General features: G+C 43.1%; 1 protein-coding gene across 1 annotated transcript; it reads left to right on the forward strand.

Moving 5' to 3' along the window:
• Positions 1-225: 225 nt before the first annotated feature.
• LOC308301486 (protocadherin gamma-C5-like) lies at positions 226-2,694 on the forward strand (the record flags this gene model as incomplete). The annotated part of the gene is made up of 1 exon (XM_080745483.1): positions 226-2,694. One exon carries the CDS (start codon positions 226-228, stop codon positions 2,692-2,694), a length of 2,469 nt encoding a protein of 822 aa, XP_080601609.1.
• Between the last annotated feature and the right edge of the window lie 11,705 nt (positions 2,695-14,399).

Below are 14,399 nucleotides of genomic sequence, written 5' to 3' on the forward strand. Positions count from 1 at the left end.
TCCCTCCCCCATGCAGCTTCAGCACCTTATTCCCCCACAATGGTCAGAGCCAGAGGAGACAGCGCTATGTAGCTCTGTACATTCTGTCATGATATAAGATCTGTGATTTAATTATGCATAAATACTTGCATAATCTTTCTGTGGCATGGAGGTTTCAGAAGATGGATTTTAATACATTTCTTTGCTGTCTCTCAATGGGAATTAACGTATTATAACAGTGCAGGGATGACAAAGAGAACTGGATATCGAGACTGGAGATGGCACGCTCTTTGGTGGCATCATTTCTTTCTCATGTGGAGTACAATAGACGGACAGACTCGCTATACCATCCCGGAGGAATTAAAACAGGGATCTGTTGTTGGGAATTTAGCCAAAGATCTGGGTTTGGGACTATCGGAGATTTTTGAACGTAAACTGAGTGTTTCCTCGGAGGCTGGTAAGCAGTATTTCAATGTGAATGCGGGGAAGGGTGAGCTGGTGGTGAATGACAGAATAGACAGAGAGGCTTTATGCGGACAAAGCGCCAGCTGTGTTCTACCTCTGCAAGTTGTTGTGGAGAACCCGTTGCAGCTACACAGGATAGAAGTGGAAATAAAAGACATAAATGATAATTCTCCTAGTTTCCTTACAAATGAAATTTCCCTAGAGATACCTGAATCCACTGTTGCGGGCGTGCGCTTCCCACTGGAGAGCGCAGAGGATCCCGACGTTGGGAATAATGGGTTGAAGACATACACTCTTAGTAAAGACGAATGTTTCAGTTTAAAGTTTAGGGAAGTTGAGGATGGAAAGAAAGTTCCTGAACTAAGTTTAGAAAGACCCCTTGACCGGGAGAAAAGAGCTGTTCACACACTTCTTTTGACGGCCGTAGATGGTGGAAATCCAATTAAATCAGGAACGTCACAGATAACAATAACAGTAGCTGATATTAATGATAATGTCCCTGTATTCGAAAATGCAGTTTATAAGGTCAGCATTAAAGAAAACACATCTAAAGGTACGTCTATTCTTAAACTGAAAGCAACAGATATTGACGAGGGTCCAAATGGACAGATACTGTATTTCTTTGGCAAACGAACGCCTGATGTCGTGCTCTCCATATTTGAAATCAATTCATTGACGGGGGAGGTGCATTTAAAAGGCAATCTTGATTATGAGAAAGCTAATTCCTATCGGATTGATGTTCGGGCAAAAGACAAGGGAATTCCTGAAATGGAGGGCCATTGTACTGTTCAAATAGAAGTATTAGATATTAACGATAATGCCCCTGAAATTGTTATCGCTTCAAAACCCAGTTCAGTGCGCGAAGACGCACAAACTGGCACAGTAGTAGCCTTGATCAGTGCACGGGACCTTGACTCAGGTGATAATGGTAAAGTGACGTTAACGCTCCCCGAGGGCTCGCCTTTTAATCTGAAACCATCCTTTTCTAATAATTACGCATTGGTTACCAGCGGGGTTTTAGACAGAGAGAGCTACTCTGAATATAATGTTGAAATAACAGCCACCGATTCGGGCACTCCCCCTCTAACTAGTAAGAAAACTATACCTGTGAGCTTCATTGATGTGAATGACAACCCTCCAGTATTCAGTCAGCCCTCATATAATGTGTACTTAAAGGAGAATGGCAAGGCAGGGTCTATACTGTATACAGTGTCTGCATCAGATCTAGATTTAGGTGAAAATGCAAAGATTTCCTATTCTATTTTAGACTCCAAAGTGCAGGACGTTTCTGTGTCCTCATATGTGTACATCAACTCTGATAATGGCAGCATCTACAGCATGCACTCGTTTGACTACGAGAAACTGAAGGTGTTTCAGATTCGGGTTCAGGCAAAGGACCAGGGCTCTCCATCTCTTAGCTGCAACGCCAGTGTTAATGTTTTTATCCTGGACCAGAACGACAATGCCCCCACTGTTATTTACCCCTCCTCCGCTGTTCTGGGCTCGCTCTCTCATCAGAGGATGCCTCGCTCTGCTAAAGCAGGCCACCTGGTTACTAAGGTGACGGCCGTGGACGCTGACTCGGGCCATAACGCCTGGATCTCCTATAAGCTGGCAGAGGCCACGGACGCCTCTCTGTTCACTGTCAGTCTTTACACAGGAGAGGTGAGGACTAAACGCGCTGTGTCCGAGCAGGACGACTCCTCTCAGAGGCTGATTATAGAGATCAAAGACGACGGAGAACCAGTCCAGTCCTCCACGGTTACTGTATCAATCCTGCTCGAGGATGGACTCCATGAACCTATCTCAGATATCAGACACAAAATATCAGAACCAAATAAGAAAAGTGGGAGAATAACACTTTATTTGATTCTCTCTCTGGCTGGGGTGTCCGTACTGTCTCTTGTGACTTTTCTCATCTTAGCTGTCAAGTGCATAAGGAACAGTAGGGGCAGCGATAGTTGCTGTATGAGACGGACTGACTATGACGATTACAAGAACCCCAACAGAAACCTGCAGATTCAGCTGAACTCAGATGGACCTATTAAGTACGTGGAGGTCCTGGGAGGAGACATGATGTCTCAGAGTCAGTCGTTCAGGTCGTGTCTCTCTCCCATGTCAGAGTACAGTGATTTCACCTTCGTTAAACCTAGCAGCACCACTGACTTTAAGGAGATGATGAACGTTCTAGACGCGTCTTTACCTGACAGCACGTGGACCTTTGAGAGCCAACAGGTGAGCAGATATTGAAAACAATGGTCACGTTTTTCACTGTGTCCTTGCGCCAGTGATAAGAAAACAAGGTTTCTGGGTGTGGTCTTGGTGTCATAATGAAACTCTGACCTGAAATAATCTCTAATCTCGTTTATAATTAAAACATGAAATGTTTGTGCCTTGGAAGGAATTTAAAATATATTACATGGGGTTGCTTACAAGACATTACATCTTACCCTACTTGTTGACCAATTACATAAAGGCACGCTCTGTTTGACATTCGTTGTTGTGAGTGATGGCATTTACGTTTCAGCACCACTAGGGTGGACAGTTCCACACTTCAGCATTACGACTCCTTTCCTTTTCAGTAAGCTGTATATACTTTCATGAAGTGTCATGTGGCGTTCATTCTGTCTAAACTAATGAAACTGCTCCACGCTTATTACCACTACTTGTTTATATTTTTTTCAATAAATAAGTTCTAAGTGTGTAGTCTTCAAATAGTAAAAATATAGTCAAATGGCACGAGTGAGCTATACAGAGGTGTGTGTGTGTGTGTGTGTGTGTGTGTGTGTGTGTGTGTGTGTGTGTGTGTGTGTGTGTGTGTGTGTGTGTGTGTGTGTGTGTGCGTGTGTGTGTGTGTGTGTGTGTGTGTGTGTGTGTGTGTGTCACACACACACAGAGTGTGTGACAATATATCTAGGCTAAGTGTAATGTGAACCCTTGTTTTGTGAGTAAATATTATGACAGCATATTGGTCTGTTTTTCCTCTGTGGTGCCTTGTGCTGCTGTGACTTTAAGAACGCAGTTAGGTTTCCTATTGGATGATGGAGATCATCGCTGCGCTCCAATAGTACATCAAACTGTACAAAGAGATCTACTCCCTCCCCCTAAGCTTCAGCACCACCTCACAATGGTTAGAGCTATAGTGGTTACAAGGCTATGAGCTCGTACATCATGATATAATATGTTTTATTTAACGTATAGGCTATGGATATGGTGGAATATTTTAAGAATCTTTCTGTGGGATTAATGGAAATGGATTTTGAACCATAACGTATATCGATGGGAATTTTAACTGTCTTGGGATGACAAAGAGAATGGGATACCGAGACTGGACGTTGCACGCTCTTTGGTGGCATCATTTCTTTCTCTTGTGGAGTACAATAGATGGACAGACACGCTACACAATCCCGGAGGAGCTGAAACAAGGCTCCGTGGTAGGAAATCTAGCCAAAGATCTGGGTTTGGGACTGTCAGAGATTTTTGACCGTAAACTGAGCGTTGCCTCAGAGGCTGGTAAGCAGTATTTCACTGTGGACGCGGGGAAGGGCGAGCTGGTGGTGAATGACAGAATAGACAGAGAGGCTTTATGCGGACAAAGCGTCAGCTGCGTGTTGCCTCTCCAGGTTGTTGTTGAGGATCCGTTGCAGCTACATCGTATAGAGGTGGAAATAAGAGACATAAATGATAATTCTCCTAGTTTTCTTACAAAAGAACTGTCTTTGAAAATCGCAGAATTAGCTACGGTTGGCACACGATTTCCTTTAGAGAGCGCAGAGGACCCAGATGTGGGAAGTAATTCACTTAAATCATACACTTTAAGCAAAAACGAATGCTTTGTCTTAAAGATGAAAGAAGTTGAAAATGGCAAAACGGTCCCTGAACTGGTATTAGAAAGGCCCCTCGACCGGGAGAAAACAGCTGTTTATCGTCTACTATTGACAGCGTTAGATGGTGGAAACCCTGTCATGTCTGGAACTTCAAAGATAACAATCGATGTTCTTGATATTAATGACAATTATCCCGTTTTTGATAAAAATGTATATAAAGTGTCTTTAGGGGAGAACAGCGCAAAGGGTACCTTTGTAATTCAAACTAAAGCAACCGACGCTGACGAGGGACCAAACGGTGATGTCGAGTTTTCTTTTGGCGCTCGCACACCAGATTCAGTTTTATCAATATTTGACATTGATTCTTTAACGGGAGAGATTGTTTTGAAAGGAGAACTGGATTATGAGAGTGCTACCTCTTACACAATAGAAGTAACGGCAAAGGACAGGGGCACTCCTGTAATGGAGGGTCATTGTCGTGTACAAATTGATGTTGCAGACGTTAACGATAATGCACCAGAAATTGTTCTCACATCTCAACCAAAGCCTGTGCGCGAAAATGCGCCTGCTGGCACAGTGGTAGCTTTGATCAGTGTAAGGGACCTTGATTCGGGTGATAACAGTAAAGTGACTTTACAACTCCCGAAGGGCTCTCCGTTTAGTCTGAAGCCATCGTTTTCAAATAATTACGCCCTTGTTACCAGCGGTGCATTAGACCGAGAGCGTTTCTCAGACTATAATGTTGAGATAACAGCTACTGATTCAGCCTCTCCTCCTTTAACGACTAAGAAAACTATACCTGTTCGTATCACTGATGTGAATGACAACCCTCCTCTGTTCAGTCAGCCCTCATATAGTGTGTACATAAAGGAGAATTGTGTACCAGGGTCCATTCTATACTCTGTGTCTGCCACTGATATAGATTTTGGGGAAAATGCAAAGATCTCCTACTCTATTTTAGATTCAAAGGTGCAGGACGTGTCTGTGTCCTCATATGTCTACATAAACTCTGATAATGGCAGCATCTACAGCATGCACTCGTTTGACTATGAGAAACTGAAGGTGTTTCAGATTCAGGTTCAGGCAAAGGACCAGGGCTCTCCATCTCTTAGCAGCAACGCTACTGTAAATGTTTTTATACTGGACCAGAACGACAATGCCCCCACTGTTATTTACCCCTCCTCCGCTGTCCTGGGCTCGCTCTCTCATCAGAGGATGCCTCGCTCTGCTAAAGCAGGCCACCTGGTTACTAAGGTGACGGCCGTGGACGCTGACTCGGGTCATAACGCCTGGATCTCCTATAAACTGGCAGAGGCCACGGACGCCTCTCTGTTCACTGTCAGTCTTTACACAGGAGAGGTGAGGACTAAACGCGCTGTGTCCGAGCAGGACGACTCCTCTCAGAGGCTGATTATAGAGATCAAAGACGACGGAGAACCAGTCCAGTCCTCCACTGTTACAGTGTCTATCCTACTAGAGGATGGACTACATGAGCCCATTTTGGATCTTCGACAGAAAGCCACCGAGTCCAATAAGAAAAGTGGGAGAATAACACTTTATTTGATTCTCTCTCTGGCTGGGGTGTCCGTGCTATCTTTTGTTACTTTTCTAATTTTAGCTGTTAATTGCATAAGGAACAGTAGAGGCAGCGGTAGCTGCTGTATGAGACGGACTGACTATGATGATTACAAGAACCCCAACAGAAACCTACAGATTCAGCTGAACTCAGATGGACCAATTAAATACGTGGAGGTCCTGGGAGGAGACATGTTGTCTCAGAGTCAGTCGTTCAGGTCGTGTCTCTCTCCCATGTCAGAGTACAGTGATTTCACCTTCGTTAAACCCAGCAGCACCACTGACTTTAAGGAGATGATGAACGTCCTAGATGCGTCTTTACCTGACAGCACGTGGACCTTTGAGAGTCAACAGGTGAGCAGAGAATAAACGAGTTATTATTTTTATAATTCTTATAAAAAACAATGGTCGCACTTAATTTGAGCATTCATATACGTAATAAACGCTTAATTAATGATGAACTCATATATTGATTCATCATGATCTCATAATTAAATCCTGGCCCTCACCATTAATTTAATTTAAACCAGGTGTAATATATCATTAGCTAAGTATATTATTCCACACTCACAGTTCCACTTCTATGCCCAGGATGAGTGCTGGGTGGGTAAGAGTATAGTGTTCCTTTTTTTTCTTGCAATATCATGCGTGAAAAAGAGAAAAATCCAGAATTGCATTTCAATTTAGCATAGCCTAATCGTTCTTGATAACCTCATATCATTACTATTCCGTCTTCTATGAATATATTTGTAGTTAAAACAGGTTGATGGTTCACATCTTCTTACTGTTTCTTAATTATGTAATTTCTATTGTTGTATTTTTAAACTTGTAGGCCAACAACATTTCTGTTCGTGCTTTCATCTATACCATTGTCATACAGTAATTTATTTCATACTTCATTGATGTGCATTGTAGGCCTATGTGTGGCTGAGTGTTTTCAGCACCACTGTTGTGGACAGCGACACAGAAAGTGAATGGCAGCCCTGATACTGTTTAGAACGCTAGCACTGCTTTATATACGCCTGTGTCTTTAACAAAGCAGCCCTGTTTTTATTGGGCGTAAGGTGGATCCTGTGTGCCAATAGCAAAGAGAACTGTACAAAGAGATCTACTCCCTTCCCCCCGTGTAGCCTCAGCACCATAACCCTTACAATGCTCCGAGAGACAGCAGGACACGCTCATCTAATTGAAGATTAAACAATGTCTTACATATACCGTCATAATGAATTCTTTCGAAATGTGTACTGGAATATTTTATCTGGCGATGGATTTTCAACAGTGAGCTCTTTGTTCTGAAAGGAAAATAAATCGAGATGGATTAATGTGTTGTAACGCATCAGGGATGACAAAAAGAACGGGACATCGAGACTGGAAATGGCAGGCTCTTTGGTGGCATTATTTCTTTCTCTTGTGGAGTACAATAGATGGACAGACTCGCTACACAATTCCTGAGGAATCAAAACCGGGTTCTGTTGTAGGAAATTTAGCCAAAGATCTGGGTTTGGGACTATCAGAGATTTTTGACCGTAAATTACGCGTCGCCTCTGAAGCTGGTAAGCAGTATTTCCGTGTGGATGCGGTAAAGGGCGAGCTGATTGTGAATGAAAGAATAGACAGAGAGACTTTATGCGCACAAAGCGCCAGCTGTGTTCTGCCTCTTCAGGTTGTCATTGAAAACCCGTTGCAGTTGTATAGAGTTGAGGTGGAAATCCAAGATATCAATGATAACTCCCCGAGTTTTCCATCAAAAGACGTAACATTAAAAATCGCCGAGTCCACGGCTGCAGGGGCTCGGTTTCCTTTGGAGGGTGCACAAGACATTGATGTTGGAGCTAATTACGTTAAATCATATACCTTAAGCAAAGATGAGTTTTTCAGTTTGAAAATTAAAGATGTGTCTGGTGGAAGGAAAGTGCCAGAACTAGTCTTGGCTAAATCACTTGACAGAGAGAAAAAAGCAGTGCACCAGCTTTTATTAACGGCATTTGATGGAGGAAATCCAGTGAGATCTGGGACCTCTCAGATAATCATAAATGTGCTTGATATAAACGACAATTTTCCAGTGTTTGAAAAAAGCGTCTACAAAGTTTCTATAAGCGAAAATAGCTCAGAGGGCACATCCATCGTTCAGCTTATAGCAAAGGATATTGATGAGGGACTAAATGGAGAGATAGAATATTCTTTTGGCACACATGTCCCAGATAGTATCATGTCTGTGTTCAATATTGACCCACTGTCTGGAATAGTGACGCTGAAAGGAAGATTAGATTTCGAAGCAGTCGCAAATTATGAAATAGACATTAGCGCGAAAGACAAAGGAACTCCTATAATGGAGGGACATTGCACTATCCAAGTAGAGGTTTCAGACATCAACGACAATGCCCCAGAGATTATTCTAACCTCTCAACCTAGTCCCGTGCGAGAGGACGCCCCTGGTGGCACAGTAGTAGCTTTGCTAAGTGCACGAGATCTTGACTCCGGGGATAACGGTAAAGTGATGTTACAGCTACCAAAGGGCTCTCCTTTTACTCTCAAACCCTCATTTGCTAATAATTACGCACTTGTTACTAATGCCGTTTTAGACAGAGAAAACGTTTCAGAGTATAAGATTGAAATAACCGCCATTGATTCAGGATCTCCGTCACTAAGTAGTAAGAAAACTATACCTGTCAGTATCACTGATGTGAATGACAATCCTCCTATATTCACTCAGCCATCATATAATGTGTATCTAAAAGAGAATGGGGTAGCAGGCTCCATACTCTATTCAGTGTCAGCATCTGATCTCGATTTTGGGGAAAATGCAAAGATTTCATATTCAGTCCTGGATTCCAAAGTGCAGGACGTGTCTATATCCTCATACGTCTACATAAACTCTGATAATGGCAGCATCTACGGCATGCACTCGTTTGACTATGAGAAACTTAAGGTGTTTCAGATTCGGGTTCAGGCAAAGGACCAGGGCTCTCCATCTCTTAGCAGCAACGCTACTGTAAATGTTTTTATACTGGACCAGAACGACAATGCCCCCACTGTTATTTACCCCTCCTCCGCTGTTCTGGGCTCGCTCTCTCATCAGAGGATGCCTCGCTCTGCTAAAGCAGGCCACCTGGTTACTAAGGTGACGGCCGTGGACGCTGACTCGGGCCATAACGCCTGGATCTCCTATAAGCTGGCAGAGGCCACGGACGCCTCTCTGTTCACTGTCAGTCTTTACACAGGAGAGGTTAGGACTAAACGCGCTGTGTCCGAGCAGGACGACTCCTCTCAGAGACTGGTTATAGAGATCAAAGACGATGGAGAACCAGTCCAGTCCTCCACGGTTACTGTATCAATCCTGCTCGAGGATGGACTTCATGAGCCTATCTCAGATATCAGACACAAAGTAGCAGAACCAAATAAGAAAAGTGGGAGAATAACACTTTATTTGATCTTGTCTCTGGCAGCGGTGTCCATGCTGTCTCTTTTGACTTTTCTTATTCTGGCGGTTAAGTGCATAAGGAACAGTAGAGGCAGCGGTAGCTGCTGTATGAGACGGACTGACTATGATGACTACAAGAACCCCAACAGAAACCTGCAGATCCAGCTGAACTCAGATGGACCTATTAAGTACGTGGAGGTCCTGGGAGGAGACATGTTGTCTCAGAGTCAATCGTTCAGGTCGTGTCTCTCTCCCATGTCAGAGTACAGTGATTTCACCTTCGTTAAACCCAGCAGCACAACTGACTTTAAGGAGATGATGAACGTTCTAGATGCGTCTTTACCTGACAGCACGTGGACCTTTGAGAGCCAACAGGTGAGCAGAGAGTAATAGGTCTACTATTGTCTCGTCATACTCTTGGTATCAGATACTCCATAGCGATGTGTAAATATGTTTGGCTACATGAAAAAAAATAATAATAATAAAATAAATAAATAATAATCGCTTACATTGCAGCACATCACGCACACCCACAACACTCCCCATGCAGTGACAGTTGCAATAGCTGTGTGTCTTTGGCAATTATAGTTTTTGGCCACTTGTAGATTTTTGGATGTATTCAAGTTTAGAACATGTAAGTCAGTCACCATGACTGTTATTTGCGGTTGCATTTGAAAAGCAGTGTGGTTCAGCACCACGGCGATGGACAGCGACCCCCATGGTTTATATAGGCCTAGGGTTTCAAACTAGTCCCTATAGCAGCATCTCTGAATAGGTGGTTAAACAATGTATTGGATATTCCTTTGATTATCGAATGTAACTATTAGTCTTGTCTTTGTGCGTGCGCACGTGACAGTGCGTGCGTGCCTGTGTGTGCGTGTGTGCACGTGCGTGACATTTTGGGAAGTGGACATTTCCTCACCACCAGCAAAACTCGTTAGGCCTACTGATGTTTGAAAGGATTATACTTGTGATTCAGCACCATAGCCATGGACAGCGACACACATAAGGATGGGTTTACTACAGGATTTCAAACAGGCGTATAAATAGCAACAGATGTGAATAGGTGGACACACAAGGTGTGTTTTTCTTCATTTTCCATCTTATTGAGATTGTGTGATATTTGTTGACATAAATAAATCGGTCATATGGAAGTTATGCATTTTATATAAAGACGATTCCTCTCGTTTTTTAATACATTTCGGAAAAGGTATACATAATAGAGGTAGGCCTATACATAATATAACTGATTGACACCGCCTGTGTTTATCACATGCTCTGCAGTGTTTCAGGGATAGCCTGCTGGTATACGGCTTTAAGAGCGTTGCAGTTCCGCTCTCATTGGATGTTAGAGATAGACATTGTGCACCAATAGCATACAGAACTGTACAAAGAGATCTACTCCCTCCCCCCATTTCAGCTTCAGCACCATAACACGTTAAGTACTCGGGGATGGAGGATATAGCGCAGGTTTCGTTTTTTAACAAAGGCATTGAACCATTTAGACTATGCATACTACTTTAGATTTAAAGTCAATGTTTCTATTGGAATAAACCTTTCTTCCGTGGATTTTATGTGAAGATCCTGTTTTTATTCGCTATGGGGAAAAAGGCATTGTGACGGTTCAGGGATGACAAAGAGAACTGGATATCGAGACTGGAGATGGCACTGTCTTTGGTGGCAGTATTTCTTTCTCATGTGGAGTACAATAGACGGACAGACTCACTACAGTATCCCGGAGGAATTAAAACGGGGTTCTGTTGTAGGAAACCTAGCCAAAGATCTGGGTTTAGGACTATCAGAGATTTTTGATCGTAAACTGAACGTTGCCTCGGAGGCTGGTAAGCAGTATTTCAGCGTGGACGCGGGGAAGGGTGAGCTGGTGGTGAATGACAGAATAGACAGAGAGGCTTTATGCGGACAGAGCGCAAGCTGTGTTCTGCCTCTGCAAGTTGTCTTAGAGAACCCGCTACAATTACACCGGATTGAGGTAGAAATACGAGATATAAATGACAATTCACCAAGCTTCCTTTCTAAGGATCTTTCTTTGAACATAGCCGAATCAGCGGCAGTAGGCACGCGTTTTCCTTTGGAGAGCGCATTTGATCCTGATGTTGGTGTCAATTCACTCAAATCCCACTCGCTTAGCAAAAATGAGTGTTTTTCCCTAAAAATTAAAGAGATCGAAGATGGTAAGACTGTACCCGAACTTGTTTTAGAGAAGCCTTTGGATCGAGAGAAAAAAGCTGTTCATAACTTATTATTAACAGCATTAGATGGAGGTAACCCAGTGAGGTCTGGTACATCACAAATAACAATTAATGTTCTTGATAATAATGACAACTTCCCAGTGTTTGAACAAACTGTTTACAAAATATCCCTAAGTGAAAACACTTCGAAGGGCACCATTGTTATAAAACCAAAAGCAACAGATGCAGATGAAGGTCCAAATGGTGAAATTGAATTCTCATTTGGTTCTCGAACACCGGACATGGTATTAACCATGTTCAACATGGATCCTTTAACAGGTGAAATTACTCTTAAGGGGGAATTAGACTATGAGACGACTGCTTCATATGGCATTGATATAACTGCCAAAGATAAAGGCAGTCCTATAATGGAGGGCCACTGTCGCGTGCAGATTGATATAATTGACATGAACGATAATGCCCCTGAAATTGTTCTTACTTCTAAACCGAGTCCCGTGCGTGAGGACGCGCCGAGTGGCACGGTAGTTGCATTGCTCAGTTCACGGGATGCTGATTCTGGTGAAAACGGAAAAGTTACTTTACAGCTAGAGAAGGGCTCTCCTTTTAGTCTGAAACCCTCATTTTCCAATAATTACGCACTGGTTACAAGTGGTGTTTTAGACCGAGAGAGTTTCTCACTGTATAATGTTAAGATAACAGCCACTGATTCAGGCTCTCCTCCCCTGACTAGTAAGAAAACTATACCTGTCAGCATCATTGATGTTAATGACAACCCCCCTGTATTCACCCAGCCCTCATATAATGTGTATTTAAAAGAAAATGGCGTGGCGGGATCGATACTTCATTCACTATCTGCATCTGATCTGGATTTAGGTGAAAATGCCAAAATATCCTATTCCATTTTAGATTCCAAAGTGCAGGACGTTTCTGTGTCCTCATATGTTTATATAAACTCTGATAATGGCAGCATCTATGGCATGCACTCGTTTGACTATGAGAAACTGAAGGTGTTTCAGATTCGGGTGCAGGCAAAGGACCAGGGCTCTCCGTCTCTTAGCAGCAACGCTACTGTAAATGTTTTTATCCTGGACCAGAACGACAATGCCCCCACTGTTATTTACCCCTCCTCCGCGGTTCTGGGCTCACTCTCTCATCAGAGGATGCCTCGCTCTGCTAAAGCAGGCCACCTGGTTACTAAGGTGACAGCCGTGGACGCTGACTCGGGCCATAACGCCTGGATCTCCTATAAGTTGGCAGAGGCCACGGACGCATCTTTGTTCACTGTCAGTCTTTACACAGGAGAGGTGAGGACTAAACGCGCTGTGTCAGAGCAGGACGACTCCTCTCAGAGGCTGATTATAGAGATCAAAGACGACGGACAACCGGTTCAGTCCTCCACTGTCACGGTGTCTATACTACTTGAGGATGGACTCCATGAACCTATCTCAGATATCAGACACAAAATAGCAGAACCAAATAAGAAAAGTGGGAGAATAACACTTTATTTGATCCTGTCTCTGGTTGGGGTGTCCGTGCTGTCTCTTGTGACTTTTCTCATCTTAGCTGTCAAGTGCATAAGGAACAGTAGGGGCAGCGATAGTTGCTGTATGAGACGGACTGACTATGATGATTACAAGAACCCCAACAGAAACCTGCAGATTCAGCTGAACTCAGATGGACCTATTAAGTACGTGGAAGTCCTGGGAGGAGACATGTTGTCTCAGAGTCAGTCGTTCAGGTCGTGTCTCTCTCCCATGTCAGAGTACAGTGATTTCACCTTCGTTAAACCCAGCAGCACCACTGACTTTAAGGAGATGATGAACGTTCTAGATGCGTCTTTACCTGACAGCACGTGGACCTTTGAGAGCCAACAGGTGAGCAGAGAATAATGTATCCTATTCCGTTCTCTTGGCAGCAGATAATCATAGTGATTAACTATATTATGTTTGGCTTACATGAAAAAAATATCTTAAACTGCATCACATCACAATATCACATCACATCACATCACATCACATCACATCACATCACATCACATCACAACACGCTTCAGTGGGGGGGGGGGGGGGGGACAATAGCTGTGTGAACTTGGCATGTCTTTTTGGCCACTTTGTTGATCGTTGAAAGTATTTAAGTTATAGAACACCAAGAATACCATGACTGCTATTTGCAGTTGCATTTGAAATGTAGCGTTTTTCAGCACCACCGCCATGAACAGCGACACCCATGCAGATGGGTTTACCACAGGGTTTCAAACAGGCGTTTAGTTCGCTTCAGATGTATTGGTGGACAAACAAGTAACCGTATTCATGGGCTGCATTTGTAGTCCTACACGATACCATGTTGAGGACCAACACAGGTGTTCTGATTGGCGTAGAACATTATTAGTTCTATGCCAATCAGACAAATTGAAAAACCTGTGTTGGTCCTCAGACCTCAACATGGCCGTTTAGGACTACAAATGCAACCCATGAATTGGATAATTGATTTTATTTGTATTTTGTTTTCCTGTTTTTAATCTCGTCTTTATTTTTGCGTTATAACTCGTTATAAATATGGATCTATTGTGTATGGAGAGGTACTGAGATTAAGTTTGAAAGAAAACGTGCCAGAGTTTGACTGTTACTTGCGGTGCATTTGAAATGCAGTGTTTCAGCACCATAGCCATGGACAGCGACACCCATAAAGATGGCTTTACTATAGGGTTTTAAAAGGGCGTTTAAACAGGCGTTTATAACAGATGTGAATAGGTGGACAAATGTACTTTTCTCATCTTATAGAGCTTGTGTGATATTTGGTGACATACATAAACCGTTAATATGTACGGTATAACTTTGATAAATGTATCAAATAAGAGAACTGATTGACGTCCCCTGTTTAACACATGCTCTGCAGTGTTTCGGTGACAGTTTACAGGCTGCA

This window comes from Nannobrachium achirus (assembly GCF_963921795.1).
Source record: "Nannobrachium achirus genome assembly, chromosome: 17".
Classification (NCBI taxonomy): domain Eukaryota; kingdom Metazoa; phylum Chordata; class Actinopteri; order Myctophiformes; family Myctophidae; genus Nannobrachium; species Nannobrachium achirus.